General features: G+C 41.8%; 1 protein-coding gene across 7 annotated transcripts; it reads left to right on the top strand.

Moving 5' to 3' along the window:
* Nucleotides 1-220: 220 nt before the first annotated feature.
* Nucleotides 221-22,987, top strand: LOC116036334 (oocyte zinc finger protein XlCOF6.1-like). Of its 7 annotated transcripts, XM_036003647.1 has the most exons (4): nt 224-700; nt 821-1,154; nt 12,430-12,491; nt 21,439-22,987. In XM_036003647.1, exons 2-4 carry the CDS (start codon nt 962-964, stop codon nt 22,702-22,704), a joined length of 1,521 nt encoding a protein of 506 aa, XP_035859540.1. In that variant the 5' UTR covers nt 224-700; nt 821-961; the 3' UTR covers nt 22,705-22,987. The 7 variants fall into 7 exon arrangements, with proteins under 7 accessions (XP_031135719.1, XP_035859541.1, XP_035859542.1 ...); XM_031279859.2 differs by lacking the exon at nt 821-1,154 and having other exon boundaries at nt 221-700; nt 12,430-13,240; nt 22,368-22,987; XM_036003649.1 differs by lacking the exon at nt 821-1,154 and having other exon boundaries at nt 223-700.
* Nucleotides 22,988-23,170: the final 183 nt, after the last annotated feature.

The raw sequence follows: 23,170 nt of genomic DNA, 5'->3' as shown, positions 1-23,170 counted from the left end.
TAGAGACGTGGATGTGTTGAAAAGTTGCTCACTTTAATTTTGAAAAAGAAGTGGTACCGGTGTTGCACCGAAATCTGTGACCCGTCGTGATCTGTGTCCCTCCTGTTAAAAGCGTAGCGCCCCCCTCCGTGGTTAAGGTTAGGGACAAGGGTTTGGTTCAGGTTGTGGTAGGGGGACACTGATCTCGATGGGTCACAGATTTCGGTGTAACACCGGAAACAGTTGTACTTAGCAGCATAATAGTCTAGAAACAGTAGAACATGTAAACATTAATTGTCCTAGTTTCCAACAGGAAAGCACGATTCCAAGAGGTTGATTAAGTAAAGTACATGTAGTAGCTAGTTGTAGTAAGTCGTACTGACCAACACTTAAGAAGGTGGCGGTAATGCACAACAAAGTTTCTTGCCAACCACCATCAAACGTCTGAAGAAAAGAGGAAGCATTTGTGCTTAACTTCAGCAATACGGAGTTTCCGAGTTTCTCTGTGAGTCCTGCTCTTTCCGTCACGTAACGCATCAGATACAACCGGAGTGAACCACCAGAGTCTGTATGTATTGATAGACTTGTTTAAGTGGACGTTGTGTACATTTTGAGGACGTTTTACCGCAGACTCATCTCCGTCAGCCAAAAATGCTAATTGAAGTTAGCGTAGCCTGCTAGCTGGAAATGGAAGGAGACGGAACTCGGCCACACAGCGCTGGTGGGTGAGACCAAACTGTAATTTTCATGGACCCACATTGTCTAGATAGACCTGTCTGAATGGACTCTGTGCTGTTACCTTTATTTTGAAAACGTCTGAATTATCTCCTGGTGTCCTCAGAAACTAGCAAATAAAGTTAGTTTGTCAATTGACGCAAGTAGACGGATCCATACGTAACTTAGCAACACAGCGCACGTCAGAGTGAGCAAACAGTTTTTTAACGAGTGTGTCTGGAGGAGAAGTTGCTGTGATTAAGTTAAAATGTCTAAAGTGCAAATGCTGAGAGCTTTTGTCAACCAGCGACTAACTGCGGCTGCTGAAGAGATATTTGAGCTGTTTGTAACAACGATAGCAGAGTACGAGGAGGAACTCGGTCGTTCAAAAGAGGAGAACGAGCAACAACGGAAACTCCTGGACGCCGTTTGCAACCCTGAAGTCCGGTTACACAGAGCAGGTTTGTTCAGCTTCATTGTTATCACCTTAAACTGCTGGGGAACCAGTGGAGGAGGACGTAACGTTACAACTTTTACTGAAGCAAAGATAGAAATGACAAACTTCCCCTTCGTGTAGGAAAGACAGAGGCTGTCCTCTTTGTGTCAGTAATTAAATTGATTCTGAATATTTGATTTCATTGTAAAGAGTGGGCTGACAACAAATTCTCATTATCTTTTATCAGTGTAAGACATGGCTTTAAACTAGGGCTGCAGCTAACGATTATTTTTCATAGTCGATTAATCTGTCGATTATTTTAGCGATTAATCGATTAGTTTGATCTATAAAAATGTCAAAACATGGTGAAAAATGTGGATCAGTGTTTCCCAAAGTCTAAGAAGACGTCCTCAAATGTCTTGTTTCGTCCAAAACTCGAAAGATATTCAGTTTCCTGTCCCAGAGGAGAGAAGAAACTAGAAGATATTCACATTTAACAAGCTGGAATCAGAGAAATCTGATTTTTTTTAATAAAGAAATGACTCAAACGATTAATCGATTATCAAAATAGTTGGCGATTAATTTAATAGTTGACAACTAATCGATTCATCGATTCATCGTTGCACCTCTACTCTTAACAACCACTTTCTTGGGCCCCCTCTTCTACGTCTGCACCGGGACTGCTATCTTCACACAACACCCGCCAGGGTGGGGGCCACTGCATTATGTCTCGTCGTCATTTGTTATTATTACTCAATGTACTCTGCTCGAGGTCACTGTGACCCTAACTATCTTATATTTACCGCTTAAGCTAAACCATCTGTGCATCATTTTCCTTTTAGCCGGGGAACCACCGTCTCTATGACAGCACACAACTCTGTGCAATAAGCATACACCAAAACACACTTGGTCTCTTATGGAAACCTTTTACATTCTTATTATATTTATCTGCAGCTAGTAAAAACATTATTCTACAAAAGAGTTGACTGATTCTGCGAGCCTTATCTCCTCGGGCAGGTCGTTCCAAAGTCGAAGAGAGGCCCTGATTGCAAAAGCACGGTCACCGATAGATTTTAGCCTTGACTTTGGAACAGCCAATAGTACCCATATCTTTTTTTTTTTTTTTTTTTAAACGATTATTTTTTGGGGCTTTTTTCCCTTTATTTGTAGTGGCAGTGGATAGACAGGAAAGTTGGGAGAGAGAGGGGGGATCGGGCAGGTCGGATTCAAACCTGGGCCGCTGTAAAGGCCTCAGCCTACATGGGGCGCACGCTCTTAATGGGTGAGCCAGAGGTTGCCCCGGCCCCATATTCTTGAACAAATTAATGAACAAAGTAAACATTGAACTGAATATAAAAGGCACCACTAAAAAAAGAATGAGAGTTACATTTTATAGCTTTGTGCGTAAGTTTTTGATATTAATGAACGTCCGTTACATTCAAGCCATTGCCAAATTGCTACAAAACTAACTAAGACAATCAGCTCTCGGTATTTCCTAGTATGGCTATGTAAGGCTTGTATCATGTGGAGGCGCCGACAGCTTTGTTGTCATTACTTAAAATTCCTCATGGGGGCGACAGAAACTACGCACTATAGCTTTAAAGTGCAGTTTTCTACTGATGAAAAAAATGTGAGTGTCTTTCGCAGTAGGTCGCAGCCTTTCGTGAAATGTGCATTGCACAAGATAATTTTGTGATGTCAATTTAAAAAACATTTTGTGCAGCCCTGATCACAGTACATGAGGTGACCTCCAAACAGTATGCAAGCACACACTAGTATATCGCTCACAATGAATGATTTCACAATGAATCAAAGGACTGAACATAACACAAGAATGGTCTATTTTATCTTGGCTTATGTACAACTAATTAACACAGATCCTTTACAACTTAAGATGACGTGCCTCAAACCATAAGCACTAAACGTGTCATATGAAATCCCCCCCCCAAGGATGTGGACTTGAGCCTCCCTCGGCATATGTTGCCGGATGAGGAAGGTCAGATAGAGGCCAGAACGACAGTTATCTGAGTTCCCCCTATGATGACATTCATCAGACGACATTAAGCCCAGTTCAGACAGTCATGAGGCATATCTGGATTTGAATGAATACAGCATTCTCTTGAGGCATACGTTGGTTACATTTTCACTACATAGGATCTAAAGTTCAGCAGTTTACACTAAATGGTTATATTGGGTGGTTTTTCCATCACAATGCTCACTATATTTAAGGCTCAGCTTCTGTGCAGGGCTTGTTCCCCTTCATGCACGTTTGAAATTAAACCAGATAAAAGTCAGAGGTTTCGTCTCACACCCTCTTTTATTTAGATCCTGTTCAGATTTCTGCCACATCAGTCTCTAAAAAAACAATTTACAGACTGCACAATGATAAGCTGCGTTTTAAAGCTGTCCCCCCCGCACACATCTCGATGCATTCATTTAAAAAAAAAAAAAATTAAGCTTTCTCCCTGTGGATAAAAGTGTGGGGCAAATTAAGATGGATAAGATTGTTTTCAGTTTGTGTACTGATTAGAGTGCGGATGAGGCCGCATTTTTCTGTCCGAGCCCGGCCCGCATCTGACAGGCATTAAAGGCATGCTACGTAACTTCAAGCGCGGCTGTAGTTCCAATGAGACAACCTGTAGGGGGACCGAAGAGGGAAAAGTAACATAGTATGCCTTTTAAGATATTTATGTCGGAGCCTGACCCGAGCCCGACACAGTGAAAATCTCTTTTTTCTCATACTAATGACACATACAGTACATTTGTTTGTGTGGAAAGCCCGCTCTTATTAAGCAACTGTAGAAAGGCATTCGGAAATGTCAACAGATGAGTACATCAGCGCACACGGGGCAACAAGTGCACGTTAATAAGCTGTTTAATTTAAAATGTTCAATGCCTTATCGCGCTGATGTGACCGAGCCCGACCCGAACATCATTTCTAAATATCTGTCCGAACCGAGCCCGTCGGGTACCACCGGGTATCCATCCTCTACTACTGATGTCACATGAAGGCAATGTATCTCCATAGGGCACATGCTGTGTTCATCTTCTCACCCTAAAAGAAGAGCCCTATGTATTTGATGTAATTAAATAATTGAGACAAAAATAGTTGTACTTAAAAATGTAATGACATTTTAACGTATTCATTATCATCTAGACAGGATAAGGGGATAAAAATATATCTAAGGCTGTAATATAAAACCAAAGAACTGGTTTCTCCCAGTTCAATACTGCGAGTAATATTAACATCTGCCCCATTTGTCTGCTGTGCTAAAACAAATCCGTCATTGTCACACCGCACCCTTCAGCTTACTCTCAGGGGCTGAATCTGTGAAACCTGCAAATTAGAAATGTGAAAACTGTTTGAAGATATTGTAGTTTTCTATCAACATGTGAGCATAAAACATCTCAAAACTACCCACAGTTATATTACTGTAATAAAGGGCTAAACTGGAACAGCTGTGTGTTTTTTAAGGGCTTAGTTGGGTGATGTCAATGACACCAACACACACATTTGTCTGCAGTCACACAGAACTAGCTTCCTCATTTTGATGGCACTTCCCTTACTGACCCTGCGATTGGTTCATCTGCACATATATAGGAAGTCAGACTGCAGACTGCAAGTCAGAATACTTTTCAGTGACATTACACGGGAGAGATTTACTGCAGATGGAAATCCTCTAAATACCCTAAATGTTGTTTCACTTTGCAGTGTTTTAAAAGTTTAGCCCGCCGAGGGCAGACTGTTTCTATAGGAACCGTGGCAACAGGGACGACTATGCGTTTCAAAGGGCAGGTGTGGACAAGTTTCAGTACTGTAGAATAATGTTCTTACTAGTTGCAGATAAATATAATAAGAATGTAAAAGGTTTCTATAAGAGACCAAGTGTGTTTTGGTGTATGCTTATTGCACAGAGTTGTGTGCTGTCATAGAGACGGTGGTGCCCTGAATAAAGGAAACGCTGACGCACAGATGGTTTAGCTTAAGCGGTAAATATAAGATAGTTAGGGTCACAGTGGCCACGAGCAAAGTACATTGAGTAATAATAACAACTTTTAAAGCTGCAAGCAGCGTTGGACGGGCATTTGCGTGGCACTCAGACACTGCAAATCATCACCAGTGAAGAAGGAACTATCTGCTGAGTTCAATGACACCTCACACTAGACTGTACCTTAAACAGTTCAAATGTTATGAAAGGGGCGTGGCCTGAGTAAGTGGGCGTGGTTAAAGTATAGGGGCCGGCTCAGTATCACATGTAGACCACACATAAGTTTCATGTAAATTGGATGATGTTCATCATATAAGCTGATTTCCTGTTGCCAGCGGGGGGTGCTATGACCAAAAGTAAATTTTGGCCTATAGATGACCTCAGGCCTGGACCCTTGTGAATCGTGAGAAATTTCGGGCAGATATGACAATGTACACTAAAGTTACAACAACTTCTTAGTTCATCGATAAATGCTCAAAATGGCGACCAGGCCGCGCCCACACCAACAAGTTTTGCTTTTAATAACTTATCATTGTTGAGGTCTTTAGATGACACAAATTAAATTTGAACTTGTTCGGATGAAATCTGTACGAGGAGTTCGTTAAAGTGTGGCACCTTGACTTTTAGGCCTACTTCCTGTTGCCATTAAGAGGCGCTATGACTTTGAGTCAGTATTGGCCGGTAGATGTCGTCAGAGTTAGTCTTATGAATCCTGAAAGGTTTCGAGCCAATTGGACAATGTACACTCAAGTTACACCCACTTCTTGTTTCGCCATCGAAACAGGAAGTGGGTGTACGTCTTGACATGTTACATATGTGTACCACGTTTCGTTAGTCTACTTTAAACGTACTGCAGGGGCTCAATTTTTTTTTTATTTTGTAGGGGGCGCTAGCGAGCCATTTTTGTGCGCCTATTCCCGAAACCCTTAAAATACGTCAAGTTTCACCAGACTTGATGCGACCGGCAATTTTGGTGAGTTTTTGCGTATGTTAAGCCCCTCAAAAAGGTGATTTAATTTGCCGGGAAAATCGGCGCTTGGGCCCTCATGAAACAGGAACAGAATGTACGATGCCGAGACATAATACAGTGGCCCCCACCCTGGTGGGTGTTGTGTGAAGATAGCAGTCCCGGTGCAGACGAAGAAAAGGGGACCCAAGAAAGAAAGTATAAGACACGAGGGGAAGAATAGATCGGGGCTCACAAGGTCTGGCAGTCTAGAGATACGTGGACCGGCTCCAGCTTTTTGTCTGTTGCTAGGGAAACTTAGTCTCTGCGTGCTTTGTGATCCCACAGATCTGTGTATCGAAACTCTGATGCTTGACTGAATAAACAAATGTATTTGACTTTATCTTATTGTCTTATTTGGCTCTTGCAATGTAATTCCAATTTAATGAATGTGCGGGGATATATAGGTCTTTTATTTGGAGTCAGACACATTAGGGGCTTTCCGACCGGAGGGATTTTTGCAGTTCTTAGAACTAAATGTTCCTAGAACACTTTTTTTTGTCGTGTTCCAACAGGAAAAATTTGGGGATTTTTAAGTTCCTCTGGCCCAGTAGCGTACTTTTTTAGCTCCTACTTCAGAGCAGGGTCTTTTCCCTTTTCCTAGGTGTACTTGATTGGTCAAACTTATAAGTCACGCCCACTGCCAACTCGGAACTGGCAGACTAACAACGGGACATTTTAAACAATTTTCACCATCTTATTCATTAAATTCACTTCTGACAATGTTTTAGGCGAGAAATTAACTGTTTAGATTTCGAATATAGGCAGTCTTGCGAAAATTGATGCCGAATTGACAATTTGCTTCAAAGGTTTCGGAGTTCAGAAGCTCCATCAAGTGAGGCGACAGCCAGCAGGCGCCTGCCCTGGCCTCTAGCTCGTCGCTGGGCCAGTCGTGCTCTGACACCTCGCGGTAAGCTGGAGGTCTCTCAGACCGCTCTCGTAAATAAGAGGCTTTTATTTCGCCGTTGACGGATCGTTTGTTTAAATAGCACAACACATGTCCATCATAAGATTAACGGGAACCTGTGGTTAACTGTCTTTTCGGAGTTAAACTCCACAAGAGTGTCCTGCGAGATTGACCCTTTGCAAACACGTCACACAACCACGTGACGGCGCCATGACGGACGGCGGAAGCACAGGCTAAACAGTAATGGACGAGCGGAAAGTTTCATAGTTTCAATCAGTTTGAAATACATAACACTAAATAAATTGTATTTGTGGCTTTATATGGCTTCTTCTATTGAACAACAAGTTGTGCCGTTATCGGTCGAGGTACGGCATCTGGTAGGTGCTCACAAAGAGCAGTATTTGGAGAAGTTGGAGATAGCAGGATTGGATACAGACCCTTAATACGTTCTCCCTCCGTTTTCACGGACCTCATTAAATCACAGAGTCTGCCCGACTTAAGTCCAAACGATCTGTACCACTATGTGGTAAACGGGGTATCCCCATATACTGGTGCTGATCTCAAAGCTTTTAAAAGTCTGGATGCTAACCAGTTCCTTGTAGCTGGCTGGGTTAGAGGTACGTGATGCTACGCTAACGGTGGGGGGAGGTACCTCATAATGGCAAAGATAAGACATCAATCTAGGGTTTATTTTGTATTAACATCTATTCTTTACTTAAAAGGAGAATTCCTGGCAATTTTTACGTTAATCTTGATCGCTATAGCTACGCGAGTACTTTCGATAGAAAAACCCCCGACCCGAATCAGTGCAGGTAACACGGAGAAGCTGCAGCTACGTACTACAAGCATCCACTGAGCTAAAACGGCAGTGGTCGGGGCCTTTGTGCCTCTTAACAGACACAAAATGCAATTAATGTCTGTGCCACATGAACAGGGCCCTTACGTGTCAACAAGATGCGTTTTCAACTCAGACATTGTTTAAATTCACCTAACCTGGTCCCTGTCTCGATCCTGCTGGTAGCTAGCTTGCCCTGCTAGCTGCCGTCCGGTGAGTGCCGTCCAGCCACTACCAGCTACGACCACTGCCGTTTTAGCTCAGTGGATGCTTGTAGTACATAGCTGCGGCTTCTCCGTGTTACCTGCACTGATTCGGGTCGGGGTTTTTTCTATCGAAAGTACTCGCGTAGCATAGCGATCAAGACTAACGTAAAAATTGACCGGAATTCTCCTTAAGTAAAGATTTATATAACACGTAGCCCATGTTTTTAGAGGACATGGTCGGTCGTGGCTACCCATACCGTTGTTCACTGGGTGTGCCAATGCAACTTCCTAGCTAATGGATGCCTGAACACATCCCAGCTCTTGGAAGTGCAGTCATTAATTATCTATCACACGTTAATCCATGCAGTAAATTACGGAGTGTCTATGATCAGTAGTAACCACACATACTTGTAACATCTAGCCATCTTCTTATCTGTGATTATTTTCGCTGCGTAGCCTATGTTTAGATTTGACCGGTGGATATTACGACGCGATGGGCAGCAGCTAGCCAGCCGTCCAAAGCTAGCTGCAGCTAGCTCGTCAGCTAGCCGGGGTAGGAGCTCCGCAGACCCGCATTTAACTCGTTTTTGAAGCTTGTTTCCGTGTCATGTCATCTTTAATTTAACCAATATTTTTTGTATGTGTGTTAAGTTAAATGATCAATGGAACGGCTTTCTTTTTTGGATATGTAGCTAGGTCAGTGAATAACCGATGTTAGCTAGTTATGTGGGTCATCATCGGGTTGGACCTGTTAGCTGGTTAGCACGGCAGCTAGCTGGTTGAGGATCATTTTATTTATCACTCATTTCCATTTGAAACAGAAAGGCAATACATACACATGCTTGTGTTGGTGAGGATTACTCTGCACATTGTGAATGTGAGAACACAAACACGAACGAAAACGTACGAGTTTAGCTTGCAGTCCATCTACAGCATAGCTCTTCCGCTGTCCGTCATGGCGTTCATAATTCGCGCGAGTGGAGCGTGACGTCACGTGCAAAGGGTCAATACCCTTTTCTCTTCGGGAGACTTGTTTAAATTATGACAAATATGCTACATACATTAGATTTAGTATTTAGTTCATACTTTTTTTGGTGTATTTGTTTTCTGATTTTAATGCTATAAAGACCGTTGCCGTGCTTGCATCACTCTCTTACCCCTCCTACCAGTCCCTAAGGCCACTTGGCCAGTGGGAATGTAAACGGAAAAAAAGATTTTGGGGGAGAGTAGTTCTTAGAACTGCTTAGAAGTGTACTTTTCCTCTAAAAAGTACAAGTACTATCCGGTTGGAAAGCCCCTATTGTCCCCAAAGTGGGGACACAGAGGAGGAAAACCCCAACAGTACCTTATTAAAATAAGATGGGTGAATCCCGATCGGTTACAATAGCAATTTGTCTTAATATAAAAGAGATTCTCAGAGAACTAATGCTGTTACAAGGAACCCTCTAACCTCCTGCATTCTTTAAAATATTAATGTTGACGTTTTGAAGTGACCCGACAAGACAGAAAAAAAGAGACGCTATACCTAAAGCCATCCATCTGTGTAAATAGCCAGGCCAGTTTTTCCCTCGCCAAAATCAAGGACCCCTTAACTGAAAGAGAGACGGAACAGGGACTACATATATTGTATAAAATGAAGTTACATATACAATAACGTGTAGGGCAGCCTAAAGCCTTTATACATTTTTTGCATTAAATGCTAAGGTATTAAAATAGCCTAATAATTGTTGGCATGGTTTTATAAATCATGTTTTAATGTTAAACATACATGTGGCAAAGTGAATCCTTAGGATGAACTGTGTATGTGGATGGCCTTAGTGACTAACTTACCTATGGGCCACTAAGCAGTGGGGATTTATTTTTACTAATGTTGGAATCACGCTAAGATTTTTTTTGAAATTTGGAAAAAACTTTCAAAAATGAACAATAATTTGGAGGCCCCCCTGCCTTGACTCTGAGGACCCCCTATTGGTCCCGGAACCCCTGTTGAAGATCCCTGCCTGCCTTAGATTGTCTATTTTCATCGGATATTGTTAGAAAAATTCTACTTGTGTGTTAAACTGTTGCATGAAAACTGTTATAACAATTATGTCTGTGCATGACTGAAACCAAAAGGACTGAGTGACCTTGCAAAGAACAGAAAGCGCCTGATGTGTGGGAAATCATTCAGACTGTTGTCACAGATAGGGCCTCCTGTCCTCATTACACCATTAATAGGGTTAAAGGACAATTCCGGTGCAAAATGAACCTAGGGGTTAATAACGTGTACCGAGTCGAGCGTTCTCTGTGATCTGTTTTCATGCTAATCGAATGTGTGTAGCTTGAAACCGCAAACCGGTGTTTAGCTGCTAACGCTAGCTAACGGGGCACAGGGTAAATCACTATTTCTACACCATTAACAAGGCGTAAAATAGCACCACAATTCCACGGTAGCATAATGAGGGTCCACACATGCAAACAGAAGCATTGAGAACTTTGTAAGTGTACAGACACTTTATTACAAAAATAGATAACCTACTTGGTTGGACTTGGACTGTCATGACCAGTCAAATCACGACCGCCCGTTTTGATGTGTGTGTGTGTGTGTCTATGCTCAGCTATTGTCGCATTTAGATAATAACATCATGGAAAAATTTCAATCTGGGTTCAGGGCTCGTCACAGTACAGAATCAGCCCTTCTCAAAGTCTCTACTACTGGCTTTAGACTGTGGTAAATGTGCCATCCTAATTCTATTAGACCTCAATGCAGCATTTGATACAGTGGATCACAATATTTTATTAAACCGTCTTAAGGACCAGGTTGGCATCCAGGGCACTGCCCTCAAGTGGTTTGCCTCCTATTTAGCCGATAGGACTTTCTCTGTTAACATTGGCAGCCTCTCCTCCTCCACAGCCCCTATTTCTTGTGGAGTACCCCAAGGTTCCATTTTAGGGCCTATTTTATTTGCTCTGTATATGCTCCCTTTGGGGTATATATTCCGCCAACACAATGTCTCTTTCCACTGCTATGCCGATGATACACAAATCTATTTGCCGTTAAATCCGGGGGATTCCAACTCTGTCACATCCATTCTCAACTGCCTCCAGGATGTGAAATGCTGGATGGCCAAAAACTACAACTGAATGACTCCAAAACAAAGGAGATTCTTTTAGGTCCCCCTAACACCACAGTGAGCATAGCTAGCCACCTAGGTCCGCTGTCTCTTAACCTGCACACCCATGCCAGGAATCTTGGTGTCATCTTTGATTCATCACTTTGTTTTGAGAAGCAGATCAATTCAGTGGTGAAAAGTTGCTTTTTTCAACTCAGGAATATTGCTAAACTGAAGGCCATCCTGTCTTCTGATGACATAAAGACCGTCACCTTTGCATTCATCTCCTCCAGGCTGGATTATTGCAACCCACTGTACCTGGGTGTTGGCCACTCTCTCGCCTGCAGCTGGTGCAAAATGCTGCAGCGAGACTTCTGACTGGCACAAGGAAAAGAGAAAGCATCACACTGATTCTAGCATCCCTGCATTGGCTACCTATTAAATGCAGGATTGATTTTAAGATTCTTTTATTTGTTTTTAAAGCCATACATGGACAGGCTCCCCAGAATATTTCAGAAATCCTCAGCCCATACTCCATTTCCAGGCCTCTTTAGATCCTTGAATCAATTGTTTTTAACTGTTCCCTGATCGAGGTTAGTGGGTAAGGGAGATTGTGCCTTTTCTGTGGCAGCTCCAAAGCTTTGGAATAATATTCCACTTTGTCTCAGATGTTCCCCCTCCATTGGTAGATTTAAAACGCATGTCAAGACATATTTGTTTTCAATGGCCCCTAGTTGCTCTTAGAGGTTTTTAGCATTTTAATAATTCATTTTTATTGAATTATTTTAAAATTCTTTTATTCATACATGTTGTACTGGATTTTCTTGCTTTTATTGCTATTTTATTTTTATTTATGTTATGTTATGACTCCTTTTGCTTTGATTTTATTTTTTACGTTTTAAACATGCAATATAAATAAACGACTTGACATGGGAAGAAGTGCAAGACTGACCCAGATAAGATGTTTGCTGCCTTTGTTTCATGTAACAAGGGGTGTAACCTCCTGCTGCTTGAAAAAGCAACTGCTGAATGTGATCAGCAATCAATTCTGTACTGATGCGGTGCGTGTATTTGATTCCTTGCTGCAAGTAAACTAGCTTAAAGAAGATTCTAGTGACTGTTATTTTTATTTTGATAAATTATCCTAACCGATACCAATATCTTCACTCTAGCTTTTAAATGGAGCCTCCTTAAAAGATTGATCTCTGGATTTTATGAATAGATATCTAGCCCTACTAATACGTGTATTTCCTTATCCTCCTCAGACGCCCAGCAACTGTTGGTGGTTAAAAAAGAGATTAAGCAGGAGGACACAAAGCCTCCACGCATTAAAGAGGAACAGGAGGAACTCTGGATCAGTCAGGAGGGAGAGCAGCTTCAAGGGCTGGAGGAGGCTGATATCAAGTTCCCGTTCACTTCTGTCCCTGTGAAGAGCGAAGATGATGAAGAGAAAGCTCAGTCCTCACAGCTTCATGAAAGCCAAACTGAGGAGAACAGAGAGGCAGAGAGAACAGGAGCTGATGGAGAGGACTGTGGAGGACCAGAACCAGCCAGGAACTCAGATCCAGATAGTCCTTTACAACCAGCTACTCATGAGAAGACTGCAGACTCCTCTGAGACTGATGACAGTGGTGACTGGGAGGAACCTCAGTCAGGTTTAAACTCTCTGCAAAACAATGAAGAACCTGGAAGTGATGTGGAACCTCTGCAGAAACGCACTGGAGTCCCAAAAAAAGTGAAACAATTTTGTTGCTCACTTTGTGGTAAAAGATTCTCTCGGAAGTACGCCTTAACCACTCACATGAGACTTCATTCAGAAGGAAAACACTTGACCTGCTCAGTTTGTAAAGCAATTTTCTCTCACAGCAGCACTTTGGCTGTGCACATGAGAACCCACACCGGGGAGAAACCATTCAGTTGTTCAGTTTGTAGTAAAAGATTTGCACAATTGCCAACTCTGAAGCAACACTTGACTGTCCACACCGGGGAGAAACCATTTAGTTGTTCAGTTTGTACCAAAGTATTTGCACACCACAGTACTCTGAGGCAACACTTGACTGTCCACACTGGGGAGAAATCATTCAGTTGTTCAGTTTGTAGAAAGAAATTTGCACGCCATAGCAATCTGACACGACACATGACTGTCCACTCCGCAGAGAAACAATTTAGTTGTTCTGTTTGTGATAAAAGATTTACAGACTATAGTAATCTGAAACGACACATGACTAAACACACCGGGGAGAAACCGTTTAGTTGCAGCATTTGCGATAAAAGATTCAATCGGCAGGATAGCGTCAAAAGTCACAAGTGTGTTGGTGAGAGCAGCGGAAATGCATGAAGCTGCACAGATGCTTGCTGAGCCAATTTTCTTTCAGCAGACTGTAGGGCTGCTCGATTATGGAAAAAAATCATAATCACGATTTTTTAACACCATTCCGCATTCTTTTGGCAAGTTACAAAACCAGTTGAAAACAGTGAAAACACCTTGAACTGTGAAATTTCCCGTGTAATTTTTTTCCCGTTTGATTTTGTTTTTTTTCCAATCAGAACAAGAGTTTATATGCAAAACATAGTGTCCAAGTAATGTTTTTTTCTCAAAAACCATGTTTCTGTGATTGTTAGGAGCCGAAATTAAGTTTATTAACTGCAAAACCCTAACTGAGGGCAAGACTTGGTTTAAGACTGATCAGCTAAAAACTGTCAGACTTTAAAATGATCCTGTACAGCAAAGGTGTAAAAAGCAAAGAAGCTACACAATCAATTTAAGTTGTTTTTATTTTACTTCTTCTAGCTGCTGTACTTTTTTGTTATTACATGTATTCACTGATTAGACTTTTAAATGGTCTAAAAGTATTTTTTGTTCCCCAAACAGCACTATGGACAACATTTGCGATTTAAAGCTATAGTGCGTAGTTTCTGTCGCCCCCATGAGGAAGTCTAAGTAATGACAACAACACTGTTGGTGCGTCCTCTTTGCCGTCAGTCACTTTATTTGGGGGATTTTAGTCCTTCTGCTGAACATGTAGTTTTTTTCTTCTTTTCTCTGTACAATCACTGACTGAAACATTTAGTGGGCGCTTCTTCTGGTTTTCAGCCACGCCTTTACCTGTTGCAGCAGTCCTCTCCGTCTCCAAAGCTGAACGCTGTCGTTTCCTTTCTCAGCTGTGACATAAAACATAGCCATACTGAGCAATACAGAGAGCGTTTTGTGGAGCTGAAAGGCCTAATTAGCTTTTTCCTAGTCTAAACCCACAACGTTCCACTTCCAGGATTGCTCCGTTGCTGCTGGGAATCCAGTGGAGGAGGACGTAACGTTACAACTTTTACTGAAGCAAAGATAGAAATGACAAACTGCCCCTTCATGTAGGAAAGACAGAGGCTGTCAGTCTCAGTAATTAAATTGATTCTGAATATTTGATTTCATTGAAAAGAGTGGGCAAATTCTCATATTATTGTATCAGTGTAAGACATGGCTTTAAAAGCTCTTAACAAAATCACCCACAAAAAAACAAATTTCTGGCTAGAATAGCAGAATTGTTGGATATACTAACCCTAAAAACTAGCTGGAGCATTTATCTTACGCCACTTTGTGAAATGCTGCCACCTTTGGTACAATAGCTCCTCTCAGTTGTGATAGAAATCCATCTCATATGAAGTGATGAACTGGTATGTCCATAGAAACAAAACGCCCTAACCCCATTTATTTATACAGGTATGTTCTTTCTGTAACCAATGATGTAATAGCTATAGAGACAAATTATACCTCTAATGAATGCTATTATACATACACAAAAGTGGCTCTGTTATGTACCTTTGGGATATAACAAAAACCCTCTTCGACCAGTATTAGAATGAATGCTAGCGTGAACTCAATTTAGCCTTTCACTGGCCTCTGCTTGAACTCTGTTCTCTGAGTCTGGCGTGGTACTTTTGGTGCTTTCCATATTATAATAATAATAATAATAATGATAATAATAATGATAATAACTTTATAAAACACCTTTTAAAAACAAGAAAAGTGATTATAAAGAGTCGACTGATTCTGCGAGCCTTATCTCCTCGGGCAGGTCGTTCCAAAGTTGACGAGAGGCCCTGATTGCAAAAGCACGGACACCGATAGATTTTAGCCTTGACTTTGGAACAGCCAATAGGCCCCATATTCTTTTAATGAACAAATTAAACAAACTGAATATAAAAGGCACCACTAAAAAAAGTGAGTTACATTTTAAAGTTTTAGTGCGTAACTTTTTGATATTAATGAACGTCCGTTACATTCAAGCCCCATTGCCAAATGAGTTGATACAAAGCTAATTAAGACTATCAGCTCCACACAACTCTCTCTGTATTTCTCAGTATGACTATGTTCAGAAGATTGTGGCGTCCGGCGACTTTCCCGTGCAGAAACTGGAGTGAAGATAATCACCTCTTCGGAAGAGTCCATGTTTTTTTTTAATCCTCTTGTAGAATAATGTTCTTACTAGTTGCAGATAAATATAATAAGAATGTAAAAGGTTTCCATAAGAGACCAAGTGTGTTTTGGTGTATGCTTATTGCACAGAGTTGTGTGCTGTCATAGAGACGGTGGTTCCCCGAACGAAGGAAACTCTGACGCACAGATGGTTTAGCTTATACGGTAAATATAAGATAGTTAGGGTCACAGTGTCCTCGAGCAGAGTACATTGAGTAATAATAACAAATGATGACGAGACATAATGCAGTGGCCCCCACCCTGGCTGGTGTTGTGTGAAGATAGCAGTCCTGGTGTGGAAGAAGAAGAGGGAGTCCAAGAAAGTATAAGAGATGAGGGGAAGAATAGAACAGGGCTCACAAGGTCTGACAGTCAAGAGATACGTGGACCGGCTCTGGCTTTTTGTCTGTTGCTAGGGAAACTTAGTCTCTGCGTGCTTTGTGATCCCACAGATCTGTGTATTGAAACTCCGATGCTTGACTGAATAAACAAATGCATTTGACTTTATCTTATCTTATTTGGCTGTTTTTTTAGGATCAATGTAATTCCAATTTAATGAATGCGTGGGGATATATAGGTCTTTTATTTGGAGTGAGACACATTGTACCCAAAGGGGGGACACAGAGGAGGAAAACCCCAACAGTACCGTATTAAATTAAGATGGGTGAATTCTGATCGGTTACAATAGCAATTTGTCTTAATATAAAAGAGATTCTCAGAGAACTAATGCTGTTACAAGGAACTCTCTAACCTGCTGCATTCTTTAAAATATTAATGTTGATGTTATGAAGTGACCCCAAAGCAGTTACATAGACAGAAAAAAGAGATGGTATACCTAAAGCCATCCATCTGTGTAAATGGCCAGGCCAGTTTTTAACCCTCGCCAAAATCAAGCCTAACTTTGGAGTGTTATTTAGCATTACGTGGATTCCTCAGGGGTCTTCAACGTGTTTTTTAAACCAAGGACCCCTTAACTGATAGAGAGACAGAACAGGGACTACAAACAGTTGTGTTCAGAATAATAGCAGTGTGTTTAAAAAAAAAGTGAATAATGCTCAAAATCCTTAGAATAGCTTTTAATTCCATAATATCAATGCATTGGGAACACTGCACATTTAATTCCAAATCAAAACATGACCAAAATTGATCAAGTTTGTGTTTATACCTTTACAGAAAGTGAAGAAAAAGGAATATTAGACTGTTAAAAAAAATAGCAGTATTTGCATTTTTCTTTACAATCTTAAACATTTACTGTATGAACTGAAAAATGTCTCAAGGGTTGGCTTCACTGTGAATCACTGCACTAATATTTAGTTGCAGAACCATTATTTCTGAGAACTACTTCACATCTGTGTTGCATGGAGTTGACCATCTTTTGGCACCTGTGAACAGGTATTCCAGCCCAGGACCATTGAACTACATTCCACACTTCCTCTGCATTACTGGGTTTTGCCTCAGAAACAGTATTTTTAATGTCACCCCACAAGTTTTCTATGGGATTGAGGTCTGGGGATTGGGCTGGCCACTCCATAATATCAATCTTTGCTCACTTACTGGTGTGTTGGGTCATTGTCTTGTTGAAAGACCCATTTCAAAGGCATTTCCTCTTCAGCATAAGGCAACGTGACCTCTTCAAGTATTTTGATGTATTGAAACTGCTCCATGATCCCTGGTATGCGATAAATAGGCCCAACACCACAGTATGAGAAACATCCCCATAACATAATTTTTGCACCACCATGCTTTACTGTCTTCACAGTGTACTGTGGCTTGAATTCAGTGCATGGGGGTCGTCGGACAAACTGTCTGCGGCCCCTAGACCCAAAAAGAACAATTTTGCTCTCATTGGTCCACAGAATGTTGTGCCATTTCTCCTTTGGCCAGTCAATGTGTCCTTTGGCAAATTTCAACCTATTCAGTACATGTCTTTTTTTCAGCAATGGGACTTTGCGGGGGCTTCTAGCTGATAGCTTTGCTTCTCATAGCCGCCTTCTGATCGTAACAGTACTCACAGGTAACTTTAAGTCTTCTTTGATTTTCCTGGAGCTGATCATTGGTTGAGCCTTTGCCATTTTGGCTATTCTTCGATCCATTCGTAGTTGACCGTTTTTTCCCACGTCGTTCAGGCTTTGGATGCCATTTCAAGACATTTGAAATCATTTTGGCTGAGCAGCCTATAATTTTCTGCACTTTATATGTTTTCCCCTCTCCAATCAACTTTTTAATCAAAGTCCGCTGTTCCTCAGCAAAATGGGTCGTTCCAGACATTGCTCTGAGTATTTCAGTGTGAAATGCACTATAACCAGCATGCACAACATTTGCTTCCTTCCTTCCTTAAATATGGGCCATAACTGACACCTGTTTCTTCACAGAATCAATAACCTCACTAATTGAACACAACACTGCTATTATTTTGAACATGCCCCTTTCAATTACAGATTAAACTAGAACTGCAAGCAGTTATGACGGGGTCCAAGCCTCCCACGCCAGTCGCCCCCAACGCCCGGGGGAACGCGCGGAAGCCGGAGGGAAGGCGGCGGGGAGGCAAACGGCGCTAAACATCGAGAGGCGCGAGCCGCGACGTCTGCGGTACGTCGCCGTCGCAAACGTAGCGGTCGACGGTTCACCTCCAAGCGTGTACGGACCGCCTTTAAGAATGCTCTACAACAAACAAACTTCTTAACCCCCCTGACCGCGGGACACAGCGGAGGAAAATGAGAGAGTGACCGAGAGGGTGGAGGGGGGAGGCAGGTGTGGTGGTTGAAGGAGCAGGGGAGGCGGTCAAGTTGTTGCAAATGGCGTCATAGGCACCGATTTATGTTTTCCTCCGTGGGTGCTTCGTGGGAAATTAAGCATCGATGCCACCGACTTAACCGATCACGCTATGACAGGTGCTCCACTTAGCACCAATTGCAATGTTTAATTGCACGGTATCGCCGCCTACGAATGGTGTTGATATTGGATTTAAAAAGTGAGAGAAAAGAGTTGCATTTGTCCACTGTGAAGGTTGTAGAAACTTTGTCAGGTGGGTTAAGAAGTTTGTTTATTGTAAAAAACCAAAGGAGCATGCAAAAATGAAAACAAAAACCTAACGGTAGGAGGCAAACATCAGTAAATATTAAGAAGTGTGAGCTGCAAGGTCTGTGGTATATTTCCATTGCAAATATCCCATTAAAATTGAGTAAAAGGGCCAAAACTGGTCTACGTTGATTATAGCGCCCCCTAATGGCCAATCTTCGCCAAATTTGGTACAGCGCCTCAGAGCCGTATGCCGAACGAGCACCACAAGTTTCGTGGTGATTGCTTTTACCGTGGCAGAGATATTGCATATGCAAATTTTCCCATTTAAATGCATTGAGTCATTGGCCAAAACAAATAAACGTTGCTTATAGCGCCCCCTAAAGGCCGATCTTCGCCAAATTTGGTACAGAGCCTCAGAGCCACATGCCGAACGAGCACCACAAGTTTCGTGGTGATTGCTTTTACCGTGGCAGAGATATTGCAATTGCAAATTTTCCCATTTAAATGCATTGAGTCATTGGCCAAAACAAATAAACGTTGCTTATAGCGCCCCCTGAAGGCCGATCTTCGCCAAATTTGGTCCAGAGCGTCGTAGTGGCATGTTGAATAAGGATCCCAAGTTCCTTGCTGATAACTTTTAATTTGGCCGAGATATGATATGATACGTGTGTGGTAGCTAGCTATGAAAATTTGTTTGGTCGTCAAATGCGCATACTTTAACGTAGCAAAATTCCTTGAGTAACTTTTGGTCAGGTCCATCTGGAGATGCTACCTACCAGGTTTCGAGCTGATCCGTCGCACGGCCTAGGACGAGTTCGAAAAAGTTGGTTTTGCGCATTGCGCGATTTTGCGAAAAAGATTTTAAGCAAAAATGGGCGTGGCCTATATCATGTGATTCAGCTTGATTCAAGGAACACGTGGATGTATGGTTTTCTAATGTGCGATGTGTAATGTGGGAGATAAAGGCAAAAAAACATTATAGCGCCACCTAGTGGTCCACATGTGTAATTTTTGGTAGGTGTGGTCCATGACCCATTGTCTATCTACCCTGTAAATTTAAAGTTGTTCACATTAGTGTAAGTGGTGAATCTAGACTTGGGTCCCATAGGCCACGCCCACTTTGACCCCTCAGTACCCCACTCTAGACATGGCCTCAGAAGTGTCCCTAGATGGTGCCCATCAAATTTTGTAAAAATCAGATGAGCCGTTCATGAGATATAAACTTTTTGTACTTGTAGCGCCCCCTAGTGACCAATCTTCGTAAAACGCGTGGGGCACCTCCAGAGGGTCATGGCAAACAAGAATCTAAAGGTTGGCGTTGATAGCATTTATTTTGGCCGAGATATGGGAAAGTTGGTGTTTTCATAGTTAGCTACACAAATTTGTTCGTGCGTAATATGCGCAATTTTTGTCCTATCAAAATTCTTTTTATTAACTTTTTGTCAGGTCGGTCTGGAGATGCTACGGTCCAAGTTTCGTGCAGATCGGTCGCACGGTCTAGGAGGAGTTCGAAAAAGTAGGTTTTTGATAAATTGCGATTTTTCACGCATAAAAGTCTAGGCGGAAATGGGCGTGGCCTATATCACGTGATTCAGTTGGATCCAGGGAACGCGTGGATATATGGTTTTTAAATGTGAGGTGTACGGTGTGGGAGTTATAGGGCCAAACGCGTTTTTTCTGCTATAGCGCCACCTAGTGGTGGAAGTGGGTGAATGTTTGTGCCTGAGGTCCTTGCGGCGTTTGGGACTAGTCCTGAAAACGGCAACCCCCCACCATGTACGGTTTAGGCTGTAGTCGGAGTTTTACGCGGAGAAGAATAATAATTATGATGATGATGATGATGATGAAAAATCAGTAGAAAAACAATAGGGTTCTACAGCCCTGCTGTATGAACGGCATAGCTTTGCTATTGCCCGTTCTTACAGACTCGGGCTTGGACCCCTAATTACACAGAATGAGCAGCATGCATGTCATAACTGTTGGGTCTGTTGGTTTTCTATGACTCTACAACACTTACTAGTCAATTATTTGCCATGTAGAAATATCACTTCTACCAAAAAACTTGATTTTTTTGAATTTGAGGTTAGTGATGTTGGACTGCTGTTATTTTGAACACAACTGTATATTGTATAAAATGAAGTTGCATATACAATAACGTGTAGGGCAGCCTAAAGCCTTTATACCTTTTTTGCATAAAATGCTATGGTATTAAAATAGCCTAATAATTGTTGGCATGGTTTTATAAATCATGTTTTAATGTTAAACATACATGTGGCAAAGTGAATCCTTAGGATGAACTGTGTATGTGGATAGCCTTAGTGACTAACTTACCTATGGGCCACTAAGCAGTGGGGATTTATTTTTACTAATGTTGGAATCATGCTAAGATTTTTTTAATTTTGGAAAAATCTTTCAAAAATGAACAATAATTTGGAGGCCCCCCTGCTTTGACTCTGAGGACCCCCTAGGGGTCCCGGACCCCCTGTTGAAGATCCCTGCCTTAGATTGTCTATATTCATTGGATACTGTTAGAATAATTCTACTTCTACTGCTGCTTGAAAAAACAACTGCTGAGTGTGATCAGCAATCAATTCTGTACTGATGCGGTGCGTGTATTTAATTTCTTGCTGCAAGTAAACTAGCTTAAAGAAGATTCCAGTGACTCTTATTTTGATAAATTATCCTAACCGATACCAATATCTTCACTCTAGCTTTTAAATGGAGCCTCCTTCAAAGATTGATCTCTGGATTTTATGAATAGATATCTAGCCCTACTAATACATGTATTTCCTTATCCTCCTCAGACGCCCAGCAACTGTTGGTGGTTAAAAAAGAGATTAAGCAGGAGGACACAAAGCCCCCACACATTAAAGAGGAACAGGAGGAACTCTGGATCAGTCAGGAGGGAGAGCAGCTTCAAGGGCTGGAGGAGGCTGATATCAAGTTCCCGTTCACTTCTGTCCCTGTGAAGAGTGAAGAAGATGAAGAGAAAGCTCAGTCCTCACAGCTTCATGAAAGCCAAACTGAGGCGAACAGAGAGGCAGAGAGAACAGGAGCTGATGGAGAGGACTGTGGAGGACCAGAACCAGCCAGGAACTCAGATCCAGATAGTCCTTTACAACCAGCTACTCATGAGAAGACTTCAGACTCCTCTGAACCTGAGACTGATGCCAGCGGTGACTGGGAGGAGACTGAGGAACCTCAGTCAGGTTTAAACTCTCTGCAAAACAATGAAGAACCTGGAAGTGATGTGGAACCTCTGCAGAAACGCACTGGAGTCCCAAAAAAAGTGAAAACATTTTGTTGCTCACTTTGTGGTAAAAGATTCTCTCGGAAGTACTCCTTAACCACTCACATGAGACTTCATTCAGAAGGAAAACACTTGACCTGCTCAGTTTGTAAAGCAATTTTCTCTCACAGCAGCACTTTGGCTGTGCACATGAGAACCCACACCGGGGAGAAACCATTCAGTTGTTCAGTTTGTAGTAAAAGATTTGCACAATTGCCAACTCTGAAGCAACACTTGACTGTCCACACCGGGGAGAAACCATTTAGTTGTTCAGTTTGTAGAAAAACATTTTCACGGCATAGCAATCTGACACGGCACTTGACTGTCCACTCCGCAGAGAAACAATTTAGTTGTTCTGTTTGTGATAAAAGATTTACAGACTATAGTAATCTGAAACGTCACTTGACTAAACACACTGGGGAGAAATCATTTAGTTGTTCAGTTTGTAGAAAAAAATTTGCACGCCATAGCAATCTGACACGGCACTTGACTGTCCACACCGGGGAGAAATCATTTAGTTGTTCAGTTTGTGATAAAAGATTTACAGACTATAGTAATCTGAAACAGCACTTGACTGTCCACACCGGGGAGAAACCGTTTAGTTGTTCAGTTTGTACCAAAGTATTTGCACACCACAGTAATCTGAAACAGCACTTGACTGTCCACACTGGGGAGAAATCATTCAGTTGTTCAGTTTGTAGACAAAAATTTTCACGCCATAGCAATCTGACACGACACTTGACTGTCCACTCCGGAGAGTAACAATTTAGTTGCAGCATTTGCGATAAAAGACTCAATCGGCAGGATGGCGTCAAAAGTCAGAAGTGTGTTGGTGAGAGCAGCGGAAATGCATGAAGCTGCACAGATGCTTGCTGAGCCAATTTTCTTCCAGCAGACTGTAAGGCTGCTCGATTATGGAAAAAAATCATAATCATGATTATTTAACACGATTCCTCATTGTCTTAGGCAAGATGTTTCAATTATTGAAGTTACAAAACCAGTTGAAAACAACAGTGAAAACACCTTGAACTGTGAAATTTCCCGTGCATTTTTTTTTTTCCCCGTTTGAACTTTTTTTTCCAATCAGAACAAGACAAAATAAGAGTTTAAATGCAAAACCAAATAATCATTTTTCTCAATAACCAAGTTTTTGTGATCGTTAGGAGTCGAAATTAAAAGTTCATTAACTGCAGATCCCTAACTGAGGGCAAGACTTGGTTTAAGACTG

Source organism: Sander lucioperca, chromosome 7 (genome assembly GCF_008315115.2).
Source record: "Sander lucioperca isolate FBNREF2018 chromosome 7, SLUC_FBN_1.2, whole genome shotgun sequence".
Taxonomy (NCBI): Eukaryota; Metazoa; Chordata; class Actinopteri; order Perciformes; family Percidae; genus Sander; species Sander lucioperca.
Note: the sequence above shows the minus strand (reverse complement) of the source record. Positions and strands in the feature narration are given on the sequence as shown.